The following is a 20,266-nucleotide window of genomic DNA, read 5'->3' as shown; positions in this document are numbered from 1 at the left end:
TTAATTGGTAAGCACAAATATAAAATTGTACGAACAATGGACTGAGTTTTTCCCTATAAGTTCAGGAGACTATCTATACGCTGACTGCAAAAAGGGAATCAGTTTACCCTCTAAGTACTTTCATTATTTTTTTTTATTGTTTGTATGTGCAAGGTATTTGTACATAAATAAGTCTACCATAAATGCTTGTAATTTGTCTTTGACTAAAAATAGTCATACTGGTTATTGCTTTTATCCCCATACGGGTTGGGAAGAGTATACACCCCCCCCCCCCCCCCCTTTTTTTATTTCTTCAGAATTATGCAGGGTTTTTGTAGTAAACCCACCTGCTCAACAGCAACCGTGTACAGCGTTATCCTATACACACCTTTCCGACAATATCAGTAACTACAGTATCTGATGATAACTCTTTAATATAATAGAAGACATAACCAAAATGTCAAAGTAAGCCTTTCTTTGCCAACCTAAAAATGTCAAATGTGTCTTCCCATAAGCAAATGTTAAAAAAAAAATAATAATAACATACTTGTTTCAGGAAGGAATCTAGAGCAGCAAATCCAAGTCTCTTAATTTCATGATTTAAGTGGCCACACCACTTGGATAGCGTTTCAAAGATAGATTGATAGTGATCCATGAGGAAGTTACTAAACTGGGAAGCGTGTAGAGCCAGTAGATTTAATCCAGCTGCAGTAAATACAAAATCAACATTACTACATAACCTAAAATCTAACCAATACTAAAATATTAGCCGCATGGTAGCAGTATGTGAAAACATACTTTTATATCTCTAAGGAAGAACATTCAATTATTGGAGATCAATTAAGAAAGGGCTTGATGTCCAGCTGCTTTGAAAATGACTCAATGACTTAAACTGGCCATATATTAGGCGATTTACATGCAATTTGGGCTCTTTTTATGCAATTTTGGCAATTAGTCGCATGAAAAGCATCCAAATGGCATGTGACTGATTGCAGGCCCAATTCGATGTGCGGTCCTGTGTGCAGCGCACCAGACCCTGCGAGTTGCACCTGCAGCAGAAGCAATCTTGCGGCTCAAGGGGGGATTGCAGGCAACTTCTCTGTTCTGATAAGTCGCCCTGGTGTATGGGGGCCTTAAGGGGGGTATTCAACCCCCGCCGCTATTTCCGACTGGGGAAATAGCGGCGGGTGTCTGTTCAATGTGGTCTTTCCCGACAGCATTGAAGCGGTATCTCGGCAGAACGGATCCAACTTTAAAAGCAGTCGGGCCTGTTTTGCCGAGATCACGGACGTATCCCGCTAGGCTGTTTTAGCGGGGTGCCTGCCCTGGCTGTGTGCACGGAGAAGCGCAGCGCCACCTTAGAAGGCGATTCCCAGTGCTTCCCCGGCAGCACGGTAACTTTGGTGGTGCCGGCCCCGAATCCTTTCGTGACGGCGCCGGCCGGGTCCGCCCCTTTTCGCGACGTCGCGGCCCGGGACCGCCCACAATTGTGACGTCGGCGGGCCCGGTCTGCCCCCCTTGCGCTGCGGCGCCCTGCCCGCCCTCATTTCTAGAGGGAACACTACAATCCATGGCCGTCTCCGCGGACACACCCCCTTTCACTAATCAGCAGGAGGGCCAGCCAAATAACAGGCAAGCAAAACGAAAACGGGCCAGGGTCGTGACCCAGGATTGAATACTCCCCTTAGTCTTTAATTGAAATCAAGACATCAATGTAGACAGTAAAACATAATTGTATAGTAAATACAAAGAAATTAAGATACATTTCCTAAAGGGTGATTCTGGACTTGCCAAAACCAAGTGAAGTCGTGGCAGTTTCTCTGATACACACAAATTTTGCCCAGGTGAAAAATCAGCAATGGGATCGAATTCACTGCAAAATACAGCAGAAAATGTTTTTTTTCACCTGGCGAAATTTTCGGCCAGAATTAAAAACGGGCCTTAGACATGCAAGATTTGTGGTGTACAACACACAATATTGTTGTTTACAGCAGAACTGCAGGTCCTAGTAAACCTGCACTAGCATGCTAGCGTTTGGAGTAAGCCTGCGAATTGATGTGCACCGTTCGCGAAAATATAGTAGCCCTGCAATTAGCAGCAAATTCATATGCAACCTGCTCACTATCTAATTATTTTTTAGGGGCAGCTGCATTGGAAACCGTCTGATTGGGGTCGGAGCGGCGCCATCCGACTTCCCCTCCAACGTCTTAGTACGTCTGCATTTCCTTGACACTCCCACAAAATGGACGGTTACCACCCACAAACGCTTTCTGTCAATCAACTTTCATATGAGCAGCAATAAAAAAAAATGATGAAGGCTAATACCATGTTCTCATTATCGCCCCTGCAAAAACCCGAGTTTTGGTGGGGCACAGATCATCTCAGCTCTACAGACCCCATTCATACTGCACCTTAGACCCGGGACATTCCCGTGTCTGCTCCATTCACACTTCTTCCCCTGGTCTGCCTGCCAACAAGTGTGTGGAATCTAAGAGCAGCTTTGATTGGCTGTTCAAAAACTATATTTGATTGGCTGTTTAAAAAGCAGCTTTGAGCAATGCAATGAGCTTGCTTTTTTGCATATTGTGAGAAAAACCCGGGTCTAGCCTGTTCACACTGCCATACACCCCTATATTTCCCAGGAAAAACCCTGCAAAAAAACAATGTGAAATTACCGGGGCATTACACCCGGGTTTTTGCAGTAGTGAGAACAGGGTATAAATGGAATATCCCCCTCTAATGTTGACATAACTTCGTGAAATCACTAATAATTGTTGTGGGTATAACGATGTAATGTATTCTCAATACGTAACAAGTGGTATTTTCAAAAACAATAGTATATTCATTTAAAGAGCAGACGATAAACCAATAAAATGATGAGCATTCCAGATTAAATGGTCTAAACATGAATCCTCATTTGGTATGATAAGTACATTGTTTTGATAGTTCAAATTGTAAAACAGGCGTATACAGTATTACTAATAGAAATAAGCAAGGGTCAGAAATCCATCAATGTAAATATTGTAAGATGGCAACAACAGCAATAGAATTACTACCCAATTTGGGGACACATGTTATTATAAAGTAAAAAAAAAACAAAGATATCTCTATTAAACCCAAAACAGAAGAGGTATGGACTGACCTGAAGGTACAGCATATCTTTTCTGGTCGATCTATGCAAAAGAAATATATACACAATATTACATATATACACTAATTAGTATTTTTCAATGACACATGCAAATCTTATAAGACAAATCCTTATACAAATGCTGTAGAAATCGTACCTGAGGATTTATTGCCTTCAATGTGAATTCAAAAATCTCTTTTGAGGTCTTGGCATCTAGGAAAGATTATTAATTGCAAGAAGTTACTTATTAGAAAAGGTGATCTTAAGAGAAAAAATTTTTTTTTTATAGCTCAAGGGTTCTTAAAGATCTCAAAAGTGAAATGAAAATTGGATAGAATCCATTTGAGAAGGAATTTGCCTTTGCAAGTGAACCAGAATAAGGGCCTAAGTAAGGGTAGCGCCTAGAAAGAGTGCTAAGGTCTGACAGGCGCCGTGTTGATGAAATGGCTAACAGGAGGGCTCGCAGGATGAGAGAGATCCCACGGTGCAACCGTGACCATAAAAGGAGGTTGTACATGAAGAAATCCTAGTAAAAATGTCTCAACATCCATGGGGGATGCAAGCTGGCACTGAAAAAAGTGATGAGACCTGGACTTTATAGGTCGACAATTTTAGTCCTAATTCAAGGCCCTCCTGCAGAATGCCAACAAATGGGAAGTACTAAACTTGTCCAGGTTAACGCGTTCTAAAGCACACCATGAATGGAAAGCATTCCAGACTCTGTGGTAGACTCTCGCCAAAGAGGGCAGACTCAAGAGCCATCCCATAAAAGTGAGTCGGCTCAAGACTGGATGTAGATAGGGGCCCTGAGACAGAAGGTCTGGACAGAGAGGAAGACGACATGGAGCGTCAAAGGACAGAGCCTGAAGATCAGCACAAAACAGCCGGAGTGGCCAATAAGGAGAAGCCAGGATCATCTGACCCCTTTCGCACTTGAATTTCCAAAGTACCCAAAGGATCAGGAAAATGGAGGTAAGACATACACCAGCAGTAATGTCCACAGAGCTATCAAAGCGTCCAATAGGAATCTCTCCGAAGTCTCTGGCATCATATATGGATAGCTGGCAGTTGTGTCGCAACACCATGAGGTCTATGTCGGGTAGGTATCTGAAAGTTGACTGGGTGGAAACCCAGACAAATGAGTTTTCATCCTGCCGACTCAGGAAGGTGGCCTTTCAGTTCAGTACCCCAGAGATGAAGACTGCAGACAAGGCTGGCAGATATTTTTCTGCAGAGAAAGATCTGAGTGACCATGCCCCGCAACTGCCTCCCTGAAAGTTGAGATAAGCGACAGCTGTCACATTGGGGTTTATTCTAGTTCATTCTTTCTGACAAAATCCTTCTTAGATGGACAAAACTATGTGCACTGCAGGGGGGCAGATGTAACATGTGCAGAGAGAATTAGATTTGGGTGAGTTATTTTGTTTCTGTGCAGGGAAAATACTGGCTGCTTTTATTTACACTGCAATATAGATCTCACTTTGAAGAAAAACCCCACCCAAATCTAATTCTCTCTGCACAAGTAACACCTGCCCCACCTGCAGTGCACATGGTTTTGTCCATCTAAGAAGGATTTTGTCAGAAAGAATGAACTAGAATAACCCCCATTGTCTCAATGTACCTTTACTGCACAACCCTGAAGAAGAGAGTAGGCTTTGAGAAGCGCTATGTAAATTGCCCACTTCAAAGACATTGATTGGAAGTATAGTTACTTGAGGGGACCAACAGACTTGGACGGCCTGGCTTTGCTGCAATCCGATAGCTCTCTCCTGCAGCTGGTGCGATTCGCAGTCTCTGGTGCTATGTGCACGGGACTTGCTGCCAAATACACGCGATTTGGACACTTTATTTGATTGACTGCCACAATTGCGTAAAAACTGACCAAATCCCATGTATAATGTCCTAATGTATTCACAGTTTTAGGCTACGAGATTAATTAAAATAGCCAAGGTAAATTAATTAAATTTTTTATCCAACACTATCGAGGATTTAGGGGGTTATTCTGGTTGATTTGCTCATATGCGAATTTGCACCCTTTGCGAGTCAACCAGAACCCGCGAGTCGCAGCCTGTGGGTGAACACCCACATAATTCGATGGTCGCCAACCATCAAATGATGTGGAACGTGCATGCATATCTAAGTGACTCTCAAGTCACTTAGATTTCCATGCACCCTCAGGATGAAGTGGGCGGGCAGCTGACATCCATTGATGTCAGACACCCGCCCCGGCTCAGACGTCAAGCCCACTTACCATGGGAACGCCCATGAAACGTTGGGCAGTTCCATGAGCATGACTATATGCCGCCACCCCACCTGGACGCAGCCTTGGGTGCATGCAGCGGTGAACAATCTGTTTCTGAGACCGCACGCACCCTGCGTATGCACAGAAATGCGGTTGCTCATGCGCAAAACATCAGCCCCCTTGTGAACGAACGCTGTCTGCGAACGGACCAGAATAAGGTCCTTAGTTTCACCAGTCTAGAGGCAGGATAAACAAAATCTTCAATAAGTGCCATTTCTGGAAAAAACAGAGTGATCAGGGTTAAGTTCCAGGACCCATGTCTTTTCGCAGGATACCAGGTACATTTTACAGTGTCCTTATGCGATTTGCCCAGAAAAAAAAACATCAGGAAAAAAATTCTAGACAAAAGGTCGGTACTTTCACTGTAAAATATACTGCAATCAACTAAATTTCCCCTTATGACTCAAATCGAGCACAAAGGCAGCATTACCTGCAAATGTGTATTGTACAATCCACTAAAAACTGAATAGTAGGACGAGCATGCCGCATGGTGGAATGGGAAAGCCTGTATGGTGCCATCAGAAGGCTATACGGGGGTGGGGGGGGGGGGATTTGCCTTTACTACCACTGGGGACATGTTTATTTCATGTATTACTGATCAGGTATGTGGGCTAATGCACAGATAACAGTTTTTAAAAGAAACAAATAAATCATGCAAAATATACAATTGCAATGACTCTGTAAATGATAACTATACCTTCTTCAACAGATTTTGTGAAATTAACCAAAAGTGCTGATAATCCCCTCAGACACCCAGCGATCACTGCCATTTTGGGCGCTCTAGTGGATGAAGCCATCTAGAAACATATACAGAAGATGTGAAGAAGAAATCATTCAGCAGTGCTCAAAACTTCTATTAGAAATTCTGTCTTTAGTGGAAATATATCAAAGCCAAGTAGCTCATTTCATCATTCAAACACAACCATGGCACAATTATAATTTCATCATTCAACCATGGCAGTTAAAAGCTCATTGGCTGGTTCTCTCTCTCCAATTTTTTAAGTTTTGATAAATCAGTGACCACAAATCCAATACACAAGGTTATAAAAAAAAAAATCATTTTTTTTATCACCAACATACTGTATATTATTTTCAAACAATCAATCATAGATTATAGTCCCTACAGTACACACAGGTGACAATAATTAACTAGGAATGCTGGGAGGTTATAAGTACAAGTTGAGTATCCCTTATCCGTATATCCCAAAACCTAAATATTTCTAAACAAATATTTTGAGGTTTTTTTGTGTGTGTTCCCCCGCCCCACCCTGCACCTTTTTTCCCATACTCACCTAGACTAGTCTTCAGCAGCATCCCCGGTCCCAAGGATGACATGCACCCACGCAATGCATCCTTGGGACCGGGGATGCCGCTGAAGACTTCTCCGATGGCCACCGTGGACGTCCCTGGATCGCCAGGAGACCAGGTGAGTATGTAAAAACAAAAAAAATCCCAAAATCCGGAATTAAGTATCCAGCTTGAGTATCTCTTATCTTAAGCAGTTTGGGTTAAGGGATACTCAACCTGTACTATTAAACAAATTATAAACAAATTATAAACCTATGTATCTATCTAAAATGTTAAACTATTTGCAAAATTATAGAAATACTCCCAGAACACCAATTCATACTGTAATTCTGTAGAACGGTACAAAAAGGTAAGCAATTTCCTAAAAATGTTAAGTACATCCACAGAAGCTTGGTACAGGTTGAGTATCCCTTGTCCAAACATTCATTATCCAAATTATTCCAAAAACCATAGTTTCCAAAATATACTTTTTTTTTTTTTGCTAAAACCTTACTGGGTACATCTGTAACTGGCACTACTGGGGAAAGGACAGGTAACTTGCAATAAATATGTGCAAGGACATGATTGTTTGGCCTTCATATACAGTGTCTGAGACAGTACACAAACTTTCATATTTTAAAACCTTGTTTTATGCACAAATAAAATATGTCTGTGCGTATTTCATGTGTTTTATGTGATTATACAACATACATGCAAGATAGCTCATTCAAATATAGAAATATTCCAAATATTCTGGTCCCGAGTATTTTGGATAAGGTATACTCAACCTGTATAAAGTGAATGGATACCTGTATCTTTAACTCCTGCAGATAAGCTCTGAAGATGTTGTCAGAGTTGGCCACCATTTCCTCAGGATGCACTTCTCCCAGTACTCCCAATAGCTCATAAACTTTTTCAAGAACTGCAGAAAAGTTACAGGGTGTTACCTATTTTCAACAGACAGTGGTCTGACCCCAATATTTTAAGCTACAAAATGCTGAATGTTGCAATGACATTTTGAGGTTAAAGCAGCCACTTCATTAACCTAACCCCAGGTCAAGTGAAATATTAATAAAAGCGTCACTCTCTGATTTACGCGCGTGGTATGACGGCCGACTGTTGGAATTCTGACAGTCAGTATATAGACATCAGAATTCCAACCACTGGTACTCCAAAATGGCGGAGCACAGAGAAGCACCTTGCAGGCTTTATGGGTTGCCACGGGTTCTATTCCCCCCTATGGGGTTGTGGATCCCCACGAGTGAGAACAGCCCCTGTCAGTCGGGATCCTGACTGTCAGGCATTTTAACAGTCAGGATTTCGATGGCGGTAAAATGACAGTCGACATCCTAACTGCTGGGTCGTCATCAGGCATCCCTGATTTACAGCAGTTCTATTTAACATTAATGTTCTTGCTTTTTTTATCATTATACAATAAACAGAATTAATACAAAATAAAAGTACTGATGCTGGAAATAAAACAACCTAAATACATTCCACACTCAATGCTATACTGCACTTATTACCTCAGAACATTTAATAGTTCATTAGACAATTTTTTTTTAAAATCAGATATATTTTTTTAATTCAACACAAAAAAAGAGAAAAACAAATACCCAATATCCAAAATATATGCAGTTCTCATTAACAGTGTTAAGATAAACAATCAGTAGACAAAATCACAATTTCATTAGACAATTGGGCAAATTCAATTAGCTGAGAACAAGGCCAAACAACTTTAGCAACTGAATAAGGAAATTATATTAATGTGGGAAAAATCTCAGCTTTTTATTCATACCCCTAAAGTAGGTGATAACTTTGTAAAATACCTTATTTCATGTAAACAGGGCAGAATGCAGCGTTGTACCTTCCTGATGAGAAAATACTGTATATAAAGGTGTCTAAATTGTAAAAATATGGCCAATAAAAACCCTTTATTGCTTATATGATTTTCTCTACAAAGCAGAGAAATTAATATATTGATAAAGCTGTTTTGATTACTTCTATATAAACATTTATAAATAACAATAGATTTAACCAGTTACTCAAAATAAAACAAATGGTGACTATCGTTTTTATTTCAATAGTAAAAGTTGTAAAAAAATCAACCCGGTGACACACTAACAGCTGACAGTTTGGCCACTAACAGGATTTCAAACTTCTGTGGGGTGTCAGGATGGTTTCCCCACAGAACAGGACCCTCTGCCCCTTGTCACACATTTTTACCTGTGTCTGATAATTTGCTTTTAATACCAATTTCTCCATAAAATTTTATGTAAATGTCAAAAATTTTAAATTCTTGAAATGAATAGGATTCCTTTAACAGCTGAAGCAACTGAAACAAAATAACAACAAAATATACATGTTTTAAAGTCCTGCACATTATCATACACAATACATTATGAGCAATTATTAAATAGTACATACTATCTGGTAGAGTTTAATGACATACTGAAACCGCAGAGCTGTGTAGAACGGCGGCATGCTATAGTTCCTGTGGACCAGTAGATATCAGGAATGGTCAACCAACTAGTAGTCGAAGATTACTATAAAAAAAAAAAAAAGTTAAACACATGTGACCTTAAGGTCCATACACACTGGGCGACTATGCCCAGCGTGTATGGACAGCGATGATCGCTATCATCACTGTGGGGAGAGACGTTTAGTGCATACACACCCAGCGGCTTTCCCCTGCCCGGCGCCGACGGCGGGTGGTGGACGGTTTTGCATAGCGCAGCGCTATGCAAAGCCACCCTCAAAGCCGCTCATCTGCTGGTAATACCAGCAGATGAGCAGCTTTCCCAGCGATGATGCGGGAGCGCGCAGCAGCACTCATCCCCAGGCCATACACACTGTGCGGCTTTGAGCTGAAAGCCGTTCAAACTTGCTGTTTTGAGCGGCTTTCAGCTCAAAGTCGCCCAATGTGTATGAGCCTTTAGTCATAGGTCAGTGGTACCCCTAAAACCAATAGGTGGTGCAAGTGTAGCCAATAATCAACCTCTCTCATTAAATATGCCTTCCTTGAATAGAAACAGGGAGGAGAAAAGCTAATGATACCAGAAGTTTGGAATACACCCAAGAGCTATGGGCAGCTATGCTGTAGAATTGCCCTCACTGCATGGTCACTATAGATAGAGTAAGCATTCTGATTACAAGGACAAGATAACTTTACTTTGATGACTGGGGGAATTCGATTACCTATGGTAAATTATCATGGGTGAAAACAAGATGTAGGATTGGGCTTTAAAGCCCAAGCCTATTCCATTGCACTCCTGAATAAAGTAGCTTAATAATTGGCATTAATAGATTTGTGCTTTTAACTTGTTGCAGCAGCCATTAACTCCAGTGTTATCTGCCATTTATTTGACCAATGAGATTTCAGGCATCAGAGCTAATTGACTAGCCCCTGGATAATTTACTGCAGGAAACTAAAAGTCCATACACAGTGGGCATATTTGCCCAGAGTGTATGGATAACAATAATGGGTGATTTTCCCTAGGGTGGACGACTTTCTATAGCCGACACTATAGAAAGCCTGCCACTCATCTACTGTTAATATCAGCAGATGTGCGGGGATTCAGTATTGAATCCCGGCGGTCGGGATCCCGGCGTTCAGAATCCCGACGCCGGAATCCCGACAGCCGAAATGCCGACAAGGGGGGGACGTGGATCGCCCCCCCTCCTTGCGGGCTCGCTGCGCTCGCCACGCAGCGGGCCCGGTGCCTCGCTGGGCTCGGCACACTAATTTATTCTCCCTCCAGGGGTGTCGTGGACACCCACGGAGGGAGAATGTGTCGGTATTTCGGCGGTCGGGATTCCGGCGTCAGGATTCTGAACGCCGGGATTGTAACTGCATCCCATGTGCGGAAGGGCAAGCGATGATGATGAGGGACTGCGCATCAGCACTCATCGCTGCTCCGTACACACTGGGCAGCTTTCGAGCTGAAAGCAGATCAGGCTAGTAAACTGAGCTGTTTTCTGCTCAAAGTCACCCAGTGTTCATAGGCCTTAAATTCAGCCCCAAATGTCTAATCAATATTCTCCCCATAATAATCTAAAAATTTCAGCTATCCATACTTTATATCTCCACTGCAGATAACTGCACAAAGAGATTCCAGGCACTACCTTCTGAACAGGGCCGTCTTTTCGTATGGGCTTAATGGGCACTTGCCCAGGGGCCCCAGGTGTATAAAGGCCCAATACTGTTAACTGAGGATCCCCTTTTTCCAGAATTTTGAAAATCAGCCCTGGGGAACTGGAGATATCAAACTTCAAAGCAGCAGTCCACATCTGACCTGTTAATTGCACTTCCCAGTCAGATTTCTTGGGTTCTTTCTGACTTAGAGTTTTCTGAGTATATGCCAAAAGCTGGGGACTCTCCCCTTTCTGTGGACACTAGCGGCTTGTCTCTATCATGCCCAGAACCAGAGATATCAGCCTTCCAGCAGCCGGTCCCTGCTCCAGCTCCAAACATCTGGTGAACAGTTTTATATTTTTGTCCATGGATTTCTCTGGCTCAGTCCTGATCTCTGATCCCCAAGTCCCCAGCACCTCCTGAAAGTTGGGACTATTTCCAGATAATGGAGATATCTGCAGTCAAACAAGCTGCACTTTCACTGGAAAATGACGAATATTAAGCCCACTCCATTATCCAACCCTCCACTGCGTATAAAACACCCCCTACCTCCCTGGAAGTCATTTACAAGGGACTCTTCATTCAGCTCAGTGCCCCCTTCCACACGTCAGTATTCTCCCTCCCAGCACCTGTGCAGTAAAGGAGTAATTAGCAGAAGTTACTGCTCCAGGTCCTAAATGTTGAGTGGAAGATAGAGCACCCCCTGCCACCCTTGGGACATCAAAGCTGCTGCTGATAGCACCCCCCACCCCTAGGAGGGGAGAATGGGTAAGGGCCTCAGTGCATTGCTTTGCCCAGGGGCCTGCACTGCTGTTAAGATGGCCCTGCTTCTGGACATTATTACAGTACCGTATGTCAACTGCCTCCCCTTCACTCGCCGTTTCCATTTCGCTGTTTCTTTTCAGTGAGGTGGAAACGGCAAGTGTGGCCATTAAAACAGTGGGGCTCGCTGCATTTGTGGCAAACCTCGCCGTTTAAGGGGATCCTTGCAGTCAGAATTCTCCCTAACATTGAATACGATGAGGGGGTTTGATGGCGAGGATTTCTCCCTAACATTGAATACGGCAAGGGGGTTTGACGGCGAGGATGGCATTTCATCGCTGAAAAAAGCCATCCTCACCATAGAAAAACCCTTCGCCATGGCATTGAATACTGCCTGTCCTAGTGGGACATATTCTTCATTTGATCCACAAAAAAAAACATACATTCCTAGATACCCACCAGAAAACACCCTATTCCTATCACTGTCCACTCCACACCGCCATTCACATCCACCTAACATAGCCTACATTCCTTTCCTACTTCATGTACCATAACAAACACATAATAAAGCCCATGAAAGAATGGCAGGTATCAGCAGAGGGCGTTGGAAGATCCCTCACAATTTTATAATTTTGCTGTTCTTTACTGCTGCTTTCAGACCGCTAACCCGGGTCCAACCCTGTATTTTGAACACTGGTCCATCCCTGCTGTGACCTGGGTCAGATTCAATTTTGACACCTTTTTCAACACTGCACTTTAACCCGGGTTATTCCCTGGTTGGTCGCTTTCACACTGGACCCGGGTGAGCACAGTAAAACCTATTGGTGTCATTAAAAGTGGACTTTTTTCAGGCTCACAAACATGACGTCTCAAAGTAAACTAAAGTGAGGGGCTGAGAGGAATGCTGAGTGACAAAAATGGAAAGTGGATGGGGTTCCTATAGCGCAAGGAATACTGAATGACACCTATATTTGTGCAGGGGGAACCACAGCATATGTTACTGTTCCTGTCATTTGTCTGCGCATTTTTTCCTCTCCGCTTATATTCACCAATTCTCACACCTCCTCATCTGACCACATTGAGGACATGGCTGTGCTACTGCTGGAATGCTGCCTCAGGCATGTGCTCTGCACTGTGCTGCTTGTATTTACAGGCTCTGGCCGCTGGCCGCTGACCTCATACATTAGCAGCGTTTGATGAATTCAGTGTTAAATAACCTGGGTAGGGAGCTTTCAGACTGCACCCCAAAGCGGGTTAGAGCCGTGTTCAACCCTGGTCAAGACCAGGGTTGAAATGCAGTGTTTAACTATTTATTAGGGTAAGGCAAATTTCAGTGTTTCAAAGTTTTCATGTAATTACCCGAATATTATTATAAAAAAAAGTTTACTTATACATTAAAAATAATGAAAACAACCCATCTTACCTTTATCAGAAGATCTAGAGCCGCTACTTTACATTTTGCAAATCTTTCCTTTGTGTATGCAATCATGCAGACGCTCTGATGAAAAAAAAAAACAACATTAAATAAATCCAAACTGATAAAATGAAAGTAATCTGTGGTCACTACAGCTGCCCCATAATAACATCTATATATTAAAATAACTGTTGATAAAATAATGTCATCACATTGGCCTGTAATGACCGTTAGTATGAACTCTGACCCCTACTAACAGCGTGTAAGCAATGCTACTGCCAGAGAGTTAATGGTCCTGGACCGCCCCTTCAAGAGCCAGGGTGCTTAGGCACACAGTTTGGAAACCACTGCACTGTACATATGTTGCATTATACTGCACGGGACTATGGAGTATTACCTATAGTGCATTGCTGTTATTAGTCTGGTACATTATCATGCATCAACTAGCCATTTTTACTATATATTTATGAAGGGGCCCAGACAATGTACTCTCTCATGAATGTCCTGTGTCAGCTGGCCACATCCTCTCTAGAGACTAACCGCACCCCTAAAAATGGGCCCCTACCACTAAATTCCTTCAGTGGGATCTTCATGCCCTAGACCAGGGATGGGGAACCTTCGGCCCTCCAGCTGTTGTGGAACTACAGCTCGCAGCATGCCCTGCTACAGTTCAACTGATGCAGGGCATGCTGGGATGTGTAGTTCAACAACAGCTGGAGGGCCGAAGGTTCCCCATCCTTGCCCTAGACCAACACTGCTTACTGGTAAAGGAGTTGTGATCCCGAGTTGTAGCTCTATGCAAGCTTCAAGAGAGATAAAATTGAGACAATGCTAACTGACATTTTAACTTCTAGCTTTAAGTTGATGTATGAAGCAATCAATCTCAGAGGTTTCATACACATCCCCTAGAGATTGAAGACTACAGCAGCTCCACCACCTCCTATACCTCATAGTGCATGCAGGTGCAGTCATAGGCGAATCTAGAGGGTGATCTGGGGGTGCACCGGACCACCCATTAGACCAGGGCTGGGCAACACAGGCCCTCCAGATGTTAATGAACTACACATCCCAGGAAGCTTTGCATTCGTTTTGCTATGTGGCCATGCTGAAACTGATGCAAGGCATGCTGGGATGTGTAGTTCATCAACATCTGGAGGGCCGGTGTTGCCCAGCCCTGCAATAGACCATCAGTCGCATATAATTTAAAGAAATGACAGCCGGTATAGTAGTACTGTATAGTAAGGGAATGGCTCGTTGCCAAGGGGGAGTGACTGTGAGCATAGGCATCAAGGCCGCCGAGAGGGAGAGCGGTAGATTTTACTGGACACACACACTTTAAAGAATATATATATTTATTGGGGCTGCGGGTGCGTCGGAAGGACTAGGACCTGTCCGTGTGTCCGGCCACCCGCCCGTCAGCTGCGGCTGCCCCTTCCCCTGCACACAGAGAGCCAGACGCTAGAAGTCATAGTTCACCTCTAGCGTCTGACAGGAAGCACAGCTCTGCACTTCCTGGTAACGCTGCAGAGCTGTGTTCCCTGTCAGAGACGCTAGAAGCTAAAAATGACTTCTAGCATCTGTCTCTCTGTGCGCAGGGGAAGGCAGGGGCAGCAGCAGCTGACAGGCGGGTGGCCGGGCACATATTAACCCCTTGGCAACGAGCTAGAACCCCTGGCAACGGAAATTAACCCCCCTTGGCAATGAGCATTAACCCCTGGCAAAAAAATTAGGTACTTGTGTATTTTGGCGGCGTCCATCGCATCGCATACCATAAGGCATACGATGGTATGTGATATCGCGCGATATTGTACAATGCCATACAATTTTATACAATGCCAAATACAATGTGATGCGATGCGATTAAACATTGTATAAGCACCCTAATGGGTGCTTACAATGTTAAATGCACCCCCCCCCCCCCCCGCCACTATAAATGTGAAGCCGAAGCGTGGCGAGCGCAGCGAGCCCGTGAGGGGGCGGCGGTACGCGTCCTCCGACCTTTTCATACCCCCACTATCCACGTCGGCGTGGAGTTGAGAATAGAAAGTGTGGCAAGCGCAGCGAGCCACCGAGCCCGAAGCGTGGCGAGCGCAGCGAGCCCCGCGCGGGGACGCGGATACCTGTGAAGGCCGCGAGGGGACTCCGATACCTGTGAAGGTATCCGCGTCCCCTCGCTGCGCTCGCCACACTTTCTATTCTCAACTCCACGCCGACGTGGATAGTGGGGGTATGAAAAGGTCGGAGGACGCGTACCGCCGCCCCACGCTTCAGGTTCACGGTTATAGTGGGGGGGGTGGCGTGGGGGTGCATTTAACATTGTAAGCATCCATTACGGTGCTTAAAAGCACCCTTTAGGGTGCTTATACAATCTTTCATCGTATAGGGGGCAAAAATCGCGTCGCATCGCATGCTATCGGGTGCATGGCATGCGATGCGATTAAAACATCGCGCAATGGAAATAGGGGGCGCCGCTATAATACACAAGTACCAAAAATTATCCCCTTGGCAACATCCAATAACCCCTGGGAACTCTCTGTGCGCCAAGCACAGTTCCCTGCCTACTGTCCCCGGGGGAGGGGCTGATGTGGGGGGAGCCACCTCCCCCTGCTAACAAATGACCCCCAGGGAAAATGTCCACATGCAGCACCGGTAAAATGGCGGGGATCTGGCGCGCGCCGGGCAGCCCCCCATACCGGCGCTGCTGCCCACAAACTAGGATCCCTGGTGGTCCAGCGGGACGGCCGACCGCTTGCTAGCTCAGCCGGCGGTCCCCCCCGCCGACTGATATAGCCGCTAAGTGCACCTCGCTAGCGTGATCGCACACGCTACCGGCGGGGAGCGCGTTACCTTTGTTGAAGGTCCCCGGCGTCCGGTGGCGGCTGTCTCCAGTGCCCAGGAGCTGCTGCAGATCCCCACCCGCGAGTGGCGATGCAGCGCCGGACCCGGGTGATGGAGCCGGCAGCGCAGAGGTCCGCTAAGACCCCCAGCGCTGCTGCTCTGTCACTGAAAATCAGTGTAAAAATAAAAAAAAGGGATTTTTGTAAGAACTTACCGTTCGAATCCCTTTCTCTGATATGGTCCTGGTGACACAGCTCAACACTGGGATGTAGGAGGGTCCGAAGGAGCCAGGCACCTATCCTAAAGCTTTAGAGGGTAGGCTCCTCCCCTACTGCATCCCTGGACTCTTCAGTTCAATCTTTCAAAGCCACTGGAATACATTAACTCAGTACAAACGCCTGCACATATTATATGCACATTTTATAACAGAAACTGTTAACTTTTAACCATTTTAACATGAACATCATGAAACTTCTGGCATACTTACTGAGCGTAAGGGAGGGATCGCTGTGTCACCAGGACCATATCAGAGAAAGGGATTCGAACGGTAAGTTCTTACAAAAATCCCTTTTTCTCTTTCAATGGTCCTGGTGACACAGCTCAACACTGGGACGTTCCAGAGCCGGTCCTTTGGGAGGGTACGCTCAGGTCTGCAGCTCTCAGCACTGCTCGCCCGAATGATGCGTCCTCCGACGCGAACTCATGGAATCTATAGAATTTGGCAAATGTGTGAACAGATGACCAAGTAGCAGCTCTGCAAACCTGCTCAGCTGTGGCCCCATGTCGAACCGCCCAAGAGGTGGCAACTGACCTGGTGGTATGCGCATTAATTCTGGCCGGTACAGGCCTACCCACCTTGGTGTATGCAAATGCTATCACAGATCGCAACCACCTAGCAATAGTCTGCTTAGAAGCAGGCCAACCAATTTTGTGTACGTCATATAGTACCAATAATGTGTCAGTCTTTCTGACACTCTTCACTCTGTCCACATATATGCGTAAGGCACGCACCACATCCAACGTCTTCAACTTGTCCCTTTTCTTAGAACCCTCTGGGGGTTGAAACACAGGTAGAACTATCTCCTGATTTAAATGGAAGGCAGAGACTACCTTCGGTAAAAATTGAGGCACTGTTCTCAGAACAGCCCTGTCATCATGAAAAATTAAGAAGGGAGATTTGCATGACAAGGCTCCCAACTCTGACACTCTTTTAGCAGATGCTACTGCTAACAAAAACACTAGCTTCCACGTGAGAAACTTAAAGTCCGCCAACCTTAAAGGTTCAAAAGGTGCCTTCTGAAGGCAATCCAAAACCAGTGACAGGTCCCAAGGCGCTACTGGTTGCTTGTAAGGGGGTTTCAATCTTGATACCCCTTGTAAAAAGGTTTGAATCTCCGGCAAAATGGCTATCCTTTTTTGGAAATAGATGGACAAGGCCGAAATCTGCACCTTCAACGATTGAAGGCTTAGGCCTGATGAAAACCCATCTTGTAAGAATTCCAACATTCTTGATAACTTGAAGTGAGATGTGTGAGCCTTTCGCCTCTCACACCATCTGATGTACGTCTTCCAGACTCTATAATAATTTGCCGAGGATACAGCCTTCCTGGCTTTTATCATAGTCTGTACTACTGCCTCAGAAAATCCTTTTCTTTTCAAAATGGTGGCTTCAATAGCCAGGCCGTCAAAATCAATCGATCTGAATCCAGGTGATTGAATGGGCCTTGTCTTAACAGATCTGGTCTCGGAGGCAGACGCCACGAGTCCACATACAACCTCTGAAGCCTCGAGTACCAGGACCTCCTTGGCCAATCTGGGGCCACAAGGATCACCGGAACCCTCTGGTCCTGTATTCTTTTCAAAAGTCTCGCTAACATTGGCACTGGAGGAAATGCATAAAGAAGATCTCCCTGCCATTGAGTAGTCATGGCATCCACTGCCTCCGCCAGTGGATCTCTCGTTCTGGAATAGAACCTGGGCACCTGATGATTGAACCTGGATGCCATCAGGTCCACATCTGGAGTTCCCCACTTCAAAGTGATCTGTTGAAACACCTGAGGGTGTAGGCTCCATTCCCCCTTCCTTGAGCTCCTCCCTGCTCAGGAAGTCGGCTTCTATATTCTCTACTCCTGGAATGAATATAGCCGATACAGCAGGAACATTCTGTCCCGCCCATAGGAAGATTCTGGATACCTCCCACATGGCCAATTTGCTGCGTGTACCTCCCTGGTGATTCAGATACGCCACAGCTGTGGCATTGTCTGTCTGAATCCTCAAAGGGAGGTTCCGTAACCTGCCTCCCGCCAAGGAAATCACTTTCCAGACGGCTCTCAGCTCCAAGATGTTTATTGGCAATACAGACTCCTCTGACGTCCACAGACCCTGCAGCCTGAGATCCCGGACTACTGCCCCCCAGCCCCTTAGGCTGGCGTCGGTAGTTACTACCAACCAGTTCCAGGTCTGTAATGATCGGCCCCACTGAAGGGAATCCACTTCTGTCCACCATTTCAAGGAGTCTTGAGTGTCCGAAGACAGCACTATCATCTCCGACTTCATGGTCAGAGTGCTCCCTGACCATGCTGACAATATGTTCCATTGGAACACCCGAGAATGGAACCTGGCATAATGAAGCGTCTCGAATGACGCCACCATTTTCCCCAGAAGCTTGAGACACCTCCACACTGAGATGCTCCGAGCCCCGAGAATCTCCTGGACCAGGGTGACCAGATCCCTGGCCTTTTCCTCCGGAAGAAATACCCGGTGGAGATGGGTATCTAGAGTGACCCCCAAAAATTGAAGCCTCTGTGATGGTACCAACTGAGATTTTTTTTTTTTATTTAAAATCCAGCCGTGAGCCTGTAAAAAACTGATGGCCTCTGCCAAGTGGCTCTGAAGCATGGCTGCTGACTCTGCTTTGAACAGGAGATCGTCCAAATAGGGTATTACTGTGATTCCCCTGAGTCTTAACACCGCCGCCATCACTGACATTATCTTGGTGAATACCCTTGGCGCGGTTGCTAGCCCAAAGGGTAACGCCCGGAATTGCAAATGCAGGTCTCCTATAGCAAACCTCAACAGGGTCTGATGTTCCGGGTGAATGGGAACGTGCAGATATGCGTCCTGGACATCCATAGACGCCAAAAATTCTCCCTGGTCCAGACTCAGGAGTACTGACCTTAAAGACTCCATTTTGAAATGGTCTACCCATAGATGGACATTTAAGGATTTCAAGTTTAGTATTGGTCTGAAAGACCCGTCTGGTTTGGGCACCAGGAACAGAGTGGAGTAAAAGCCTTTCTTCCACTCTGCCCTGGGAACCGGAATAACCACCCCTTTTTCCAAAAAGGAATGGGCCGCTCTCATAAGAGCTGTGCGCAGGAGCGCCTGTTTCGGCAAAGATGTGGGGATGAACCTCTTCGGAGGCGACCCTCTGAAAGGGATTTTGTAACCCTGGCTAATAATATCTAAGACCCAGGCATCCTGGTTTAGAGAAGCCCATGCGTCCCTGAAGTGTGTGAGACGCCCCCCCACCTTTATCACTGTCGGGCCCATCCCCAGACAGTCATGCGGAGGGTTTGTCCTCTCCTTTGGAGGCAGGCTTCTTATGGAAAGAGCCAAACTTGGACCTCTGTGTTTTGCCCCTAGAGGACTGAAACTTTCCCCTGAAAGACTGTCCTCGAAAGGACGCACCACCTCTAGGGGAGGGCCGAAAGGACGGCCTAAAAGCAGCGAATCTGGATGTCTGCTTTGCTGAGGGGGCCTTCCGCTGTCGCTTAAAAACACCTTTAACAGGAGTCTTATCCTCCACAGACAGTTTTAAAACCTGCTTCACAGCCACAATAAGATCCTCTATACCAGCCGCAGAGGTCTCTTCAAAATCATCACCCTGATCCCAGGGGATGTCAGTATATGCTCCCTCCTCCTCATCTACCACAGTAGGCATAGCATAAGACCCTTTAGAGGTCCCTGCAACATCATCCATTTTGTCCAGTATTTCACTGAACCTGTTGATCCCCTTAGCAGTATCCTGCATCACCTGAATAAGAGCAGGATCTGCCTGGGTAAGAGGCAAGGAGCCAGAAGACTGCTGAGATGATGGCATAGGTCTCTGTGATTCTACCAACACATCACTCTGCCTGTCCAAAAGCTGCACCAAAGCGTTTACTGACCTGCCTAGAGCACTGGCCCACGCAGGTTCACTCTGCTCTGCCCTATGGGATTCACTGCCCATGGGTCTCACATCAGCGCAAGTAATACATAAGCCCCCCTTGGCCATCTGCTCAGCGACAAACTTTTGTGTGCAAACATTGCACGCGCTCAGTGCACTAAGGGCTCCCTCCCCCAAAACCACAGCCTGATGCTCAGATATGATGCAAGTGAAAAATATATATATCTCAGTATACACAGTGCAAACAATGT

At 45.5% G+C, this 20,266-nt stretch overlaps 1 protein-coding gene across 5 annotated transcripts in view; it reads right to left on the bottom strand.

Annotated features, from left to right (window-relative positions):
- Window positions 1–20,266, bottom strand: part of PRKDC (protein kinase, DNA-activated, catalytic subunit) — a 212,417-nt gene that overhangs the window by 182,589 nt on the left and 9,562 nt on the right. For 3 of the 5 annotated variants that reach the window (XM_083187421.1, XM_083187422.1, XM_083187423.1), the window contains exons 4-10: window positions 13,019–13,093; window positions 8,925–9,033; window positions 7,508–7,620; window positions 6,109–6,208; window positions 3,267–3,322; window positions 3,122–3,152; window positions 527–684 (exon numbers count right to left, since the gene is read on the bottom strand). In XM_083187421.1, the coding sequence (XP_083043547.1) occupies window positions 527–684; window positions 3,122–3,152; window positions 3,267–3,322; window positions 6,109–6,208; window positions 7,508–7,620; window positions 8,925–9,033; window positions 13,019–13,093 (642 nt within the window). Of the gene's footprint in view, window positions 1–526; window positions 685–3,121; window positions 3,153–3,266; window positions 3,323–6,108; window positions 6,209–7,507; window positions 7,621–8,924; window positions 9,034–9,125; window positions 9,245–13,018; window positions 13,094–20,266 lie in introns of all 5 variants that reach the window. The other 2 variants (XM_083187424.1, XM_083187425.1) reach the window with 2 other exon arrangements.

Source organism: Crinia signifera, chromosome 5 (genome assembly GCF_055691185.1).
Source record: "Crinia signifera chromosome 5, ASM5569118v1, whole genome shotgun sequence".
Lineage (NCBI taxonomy): Eukaryota > Metazoa > Chordata > Amphibia > Anura > Myobatrachidae > Crinia > Crinia signifera.
Note: the sequence above shows the minus strand (reverse complement) of the source record. Positions and strands in the feature narration are given on the sequence as shown.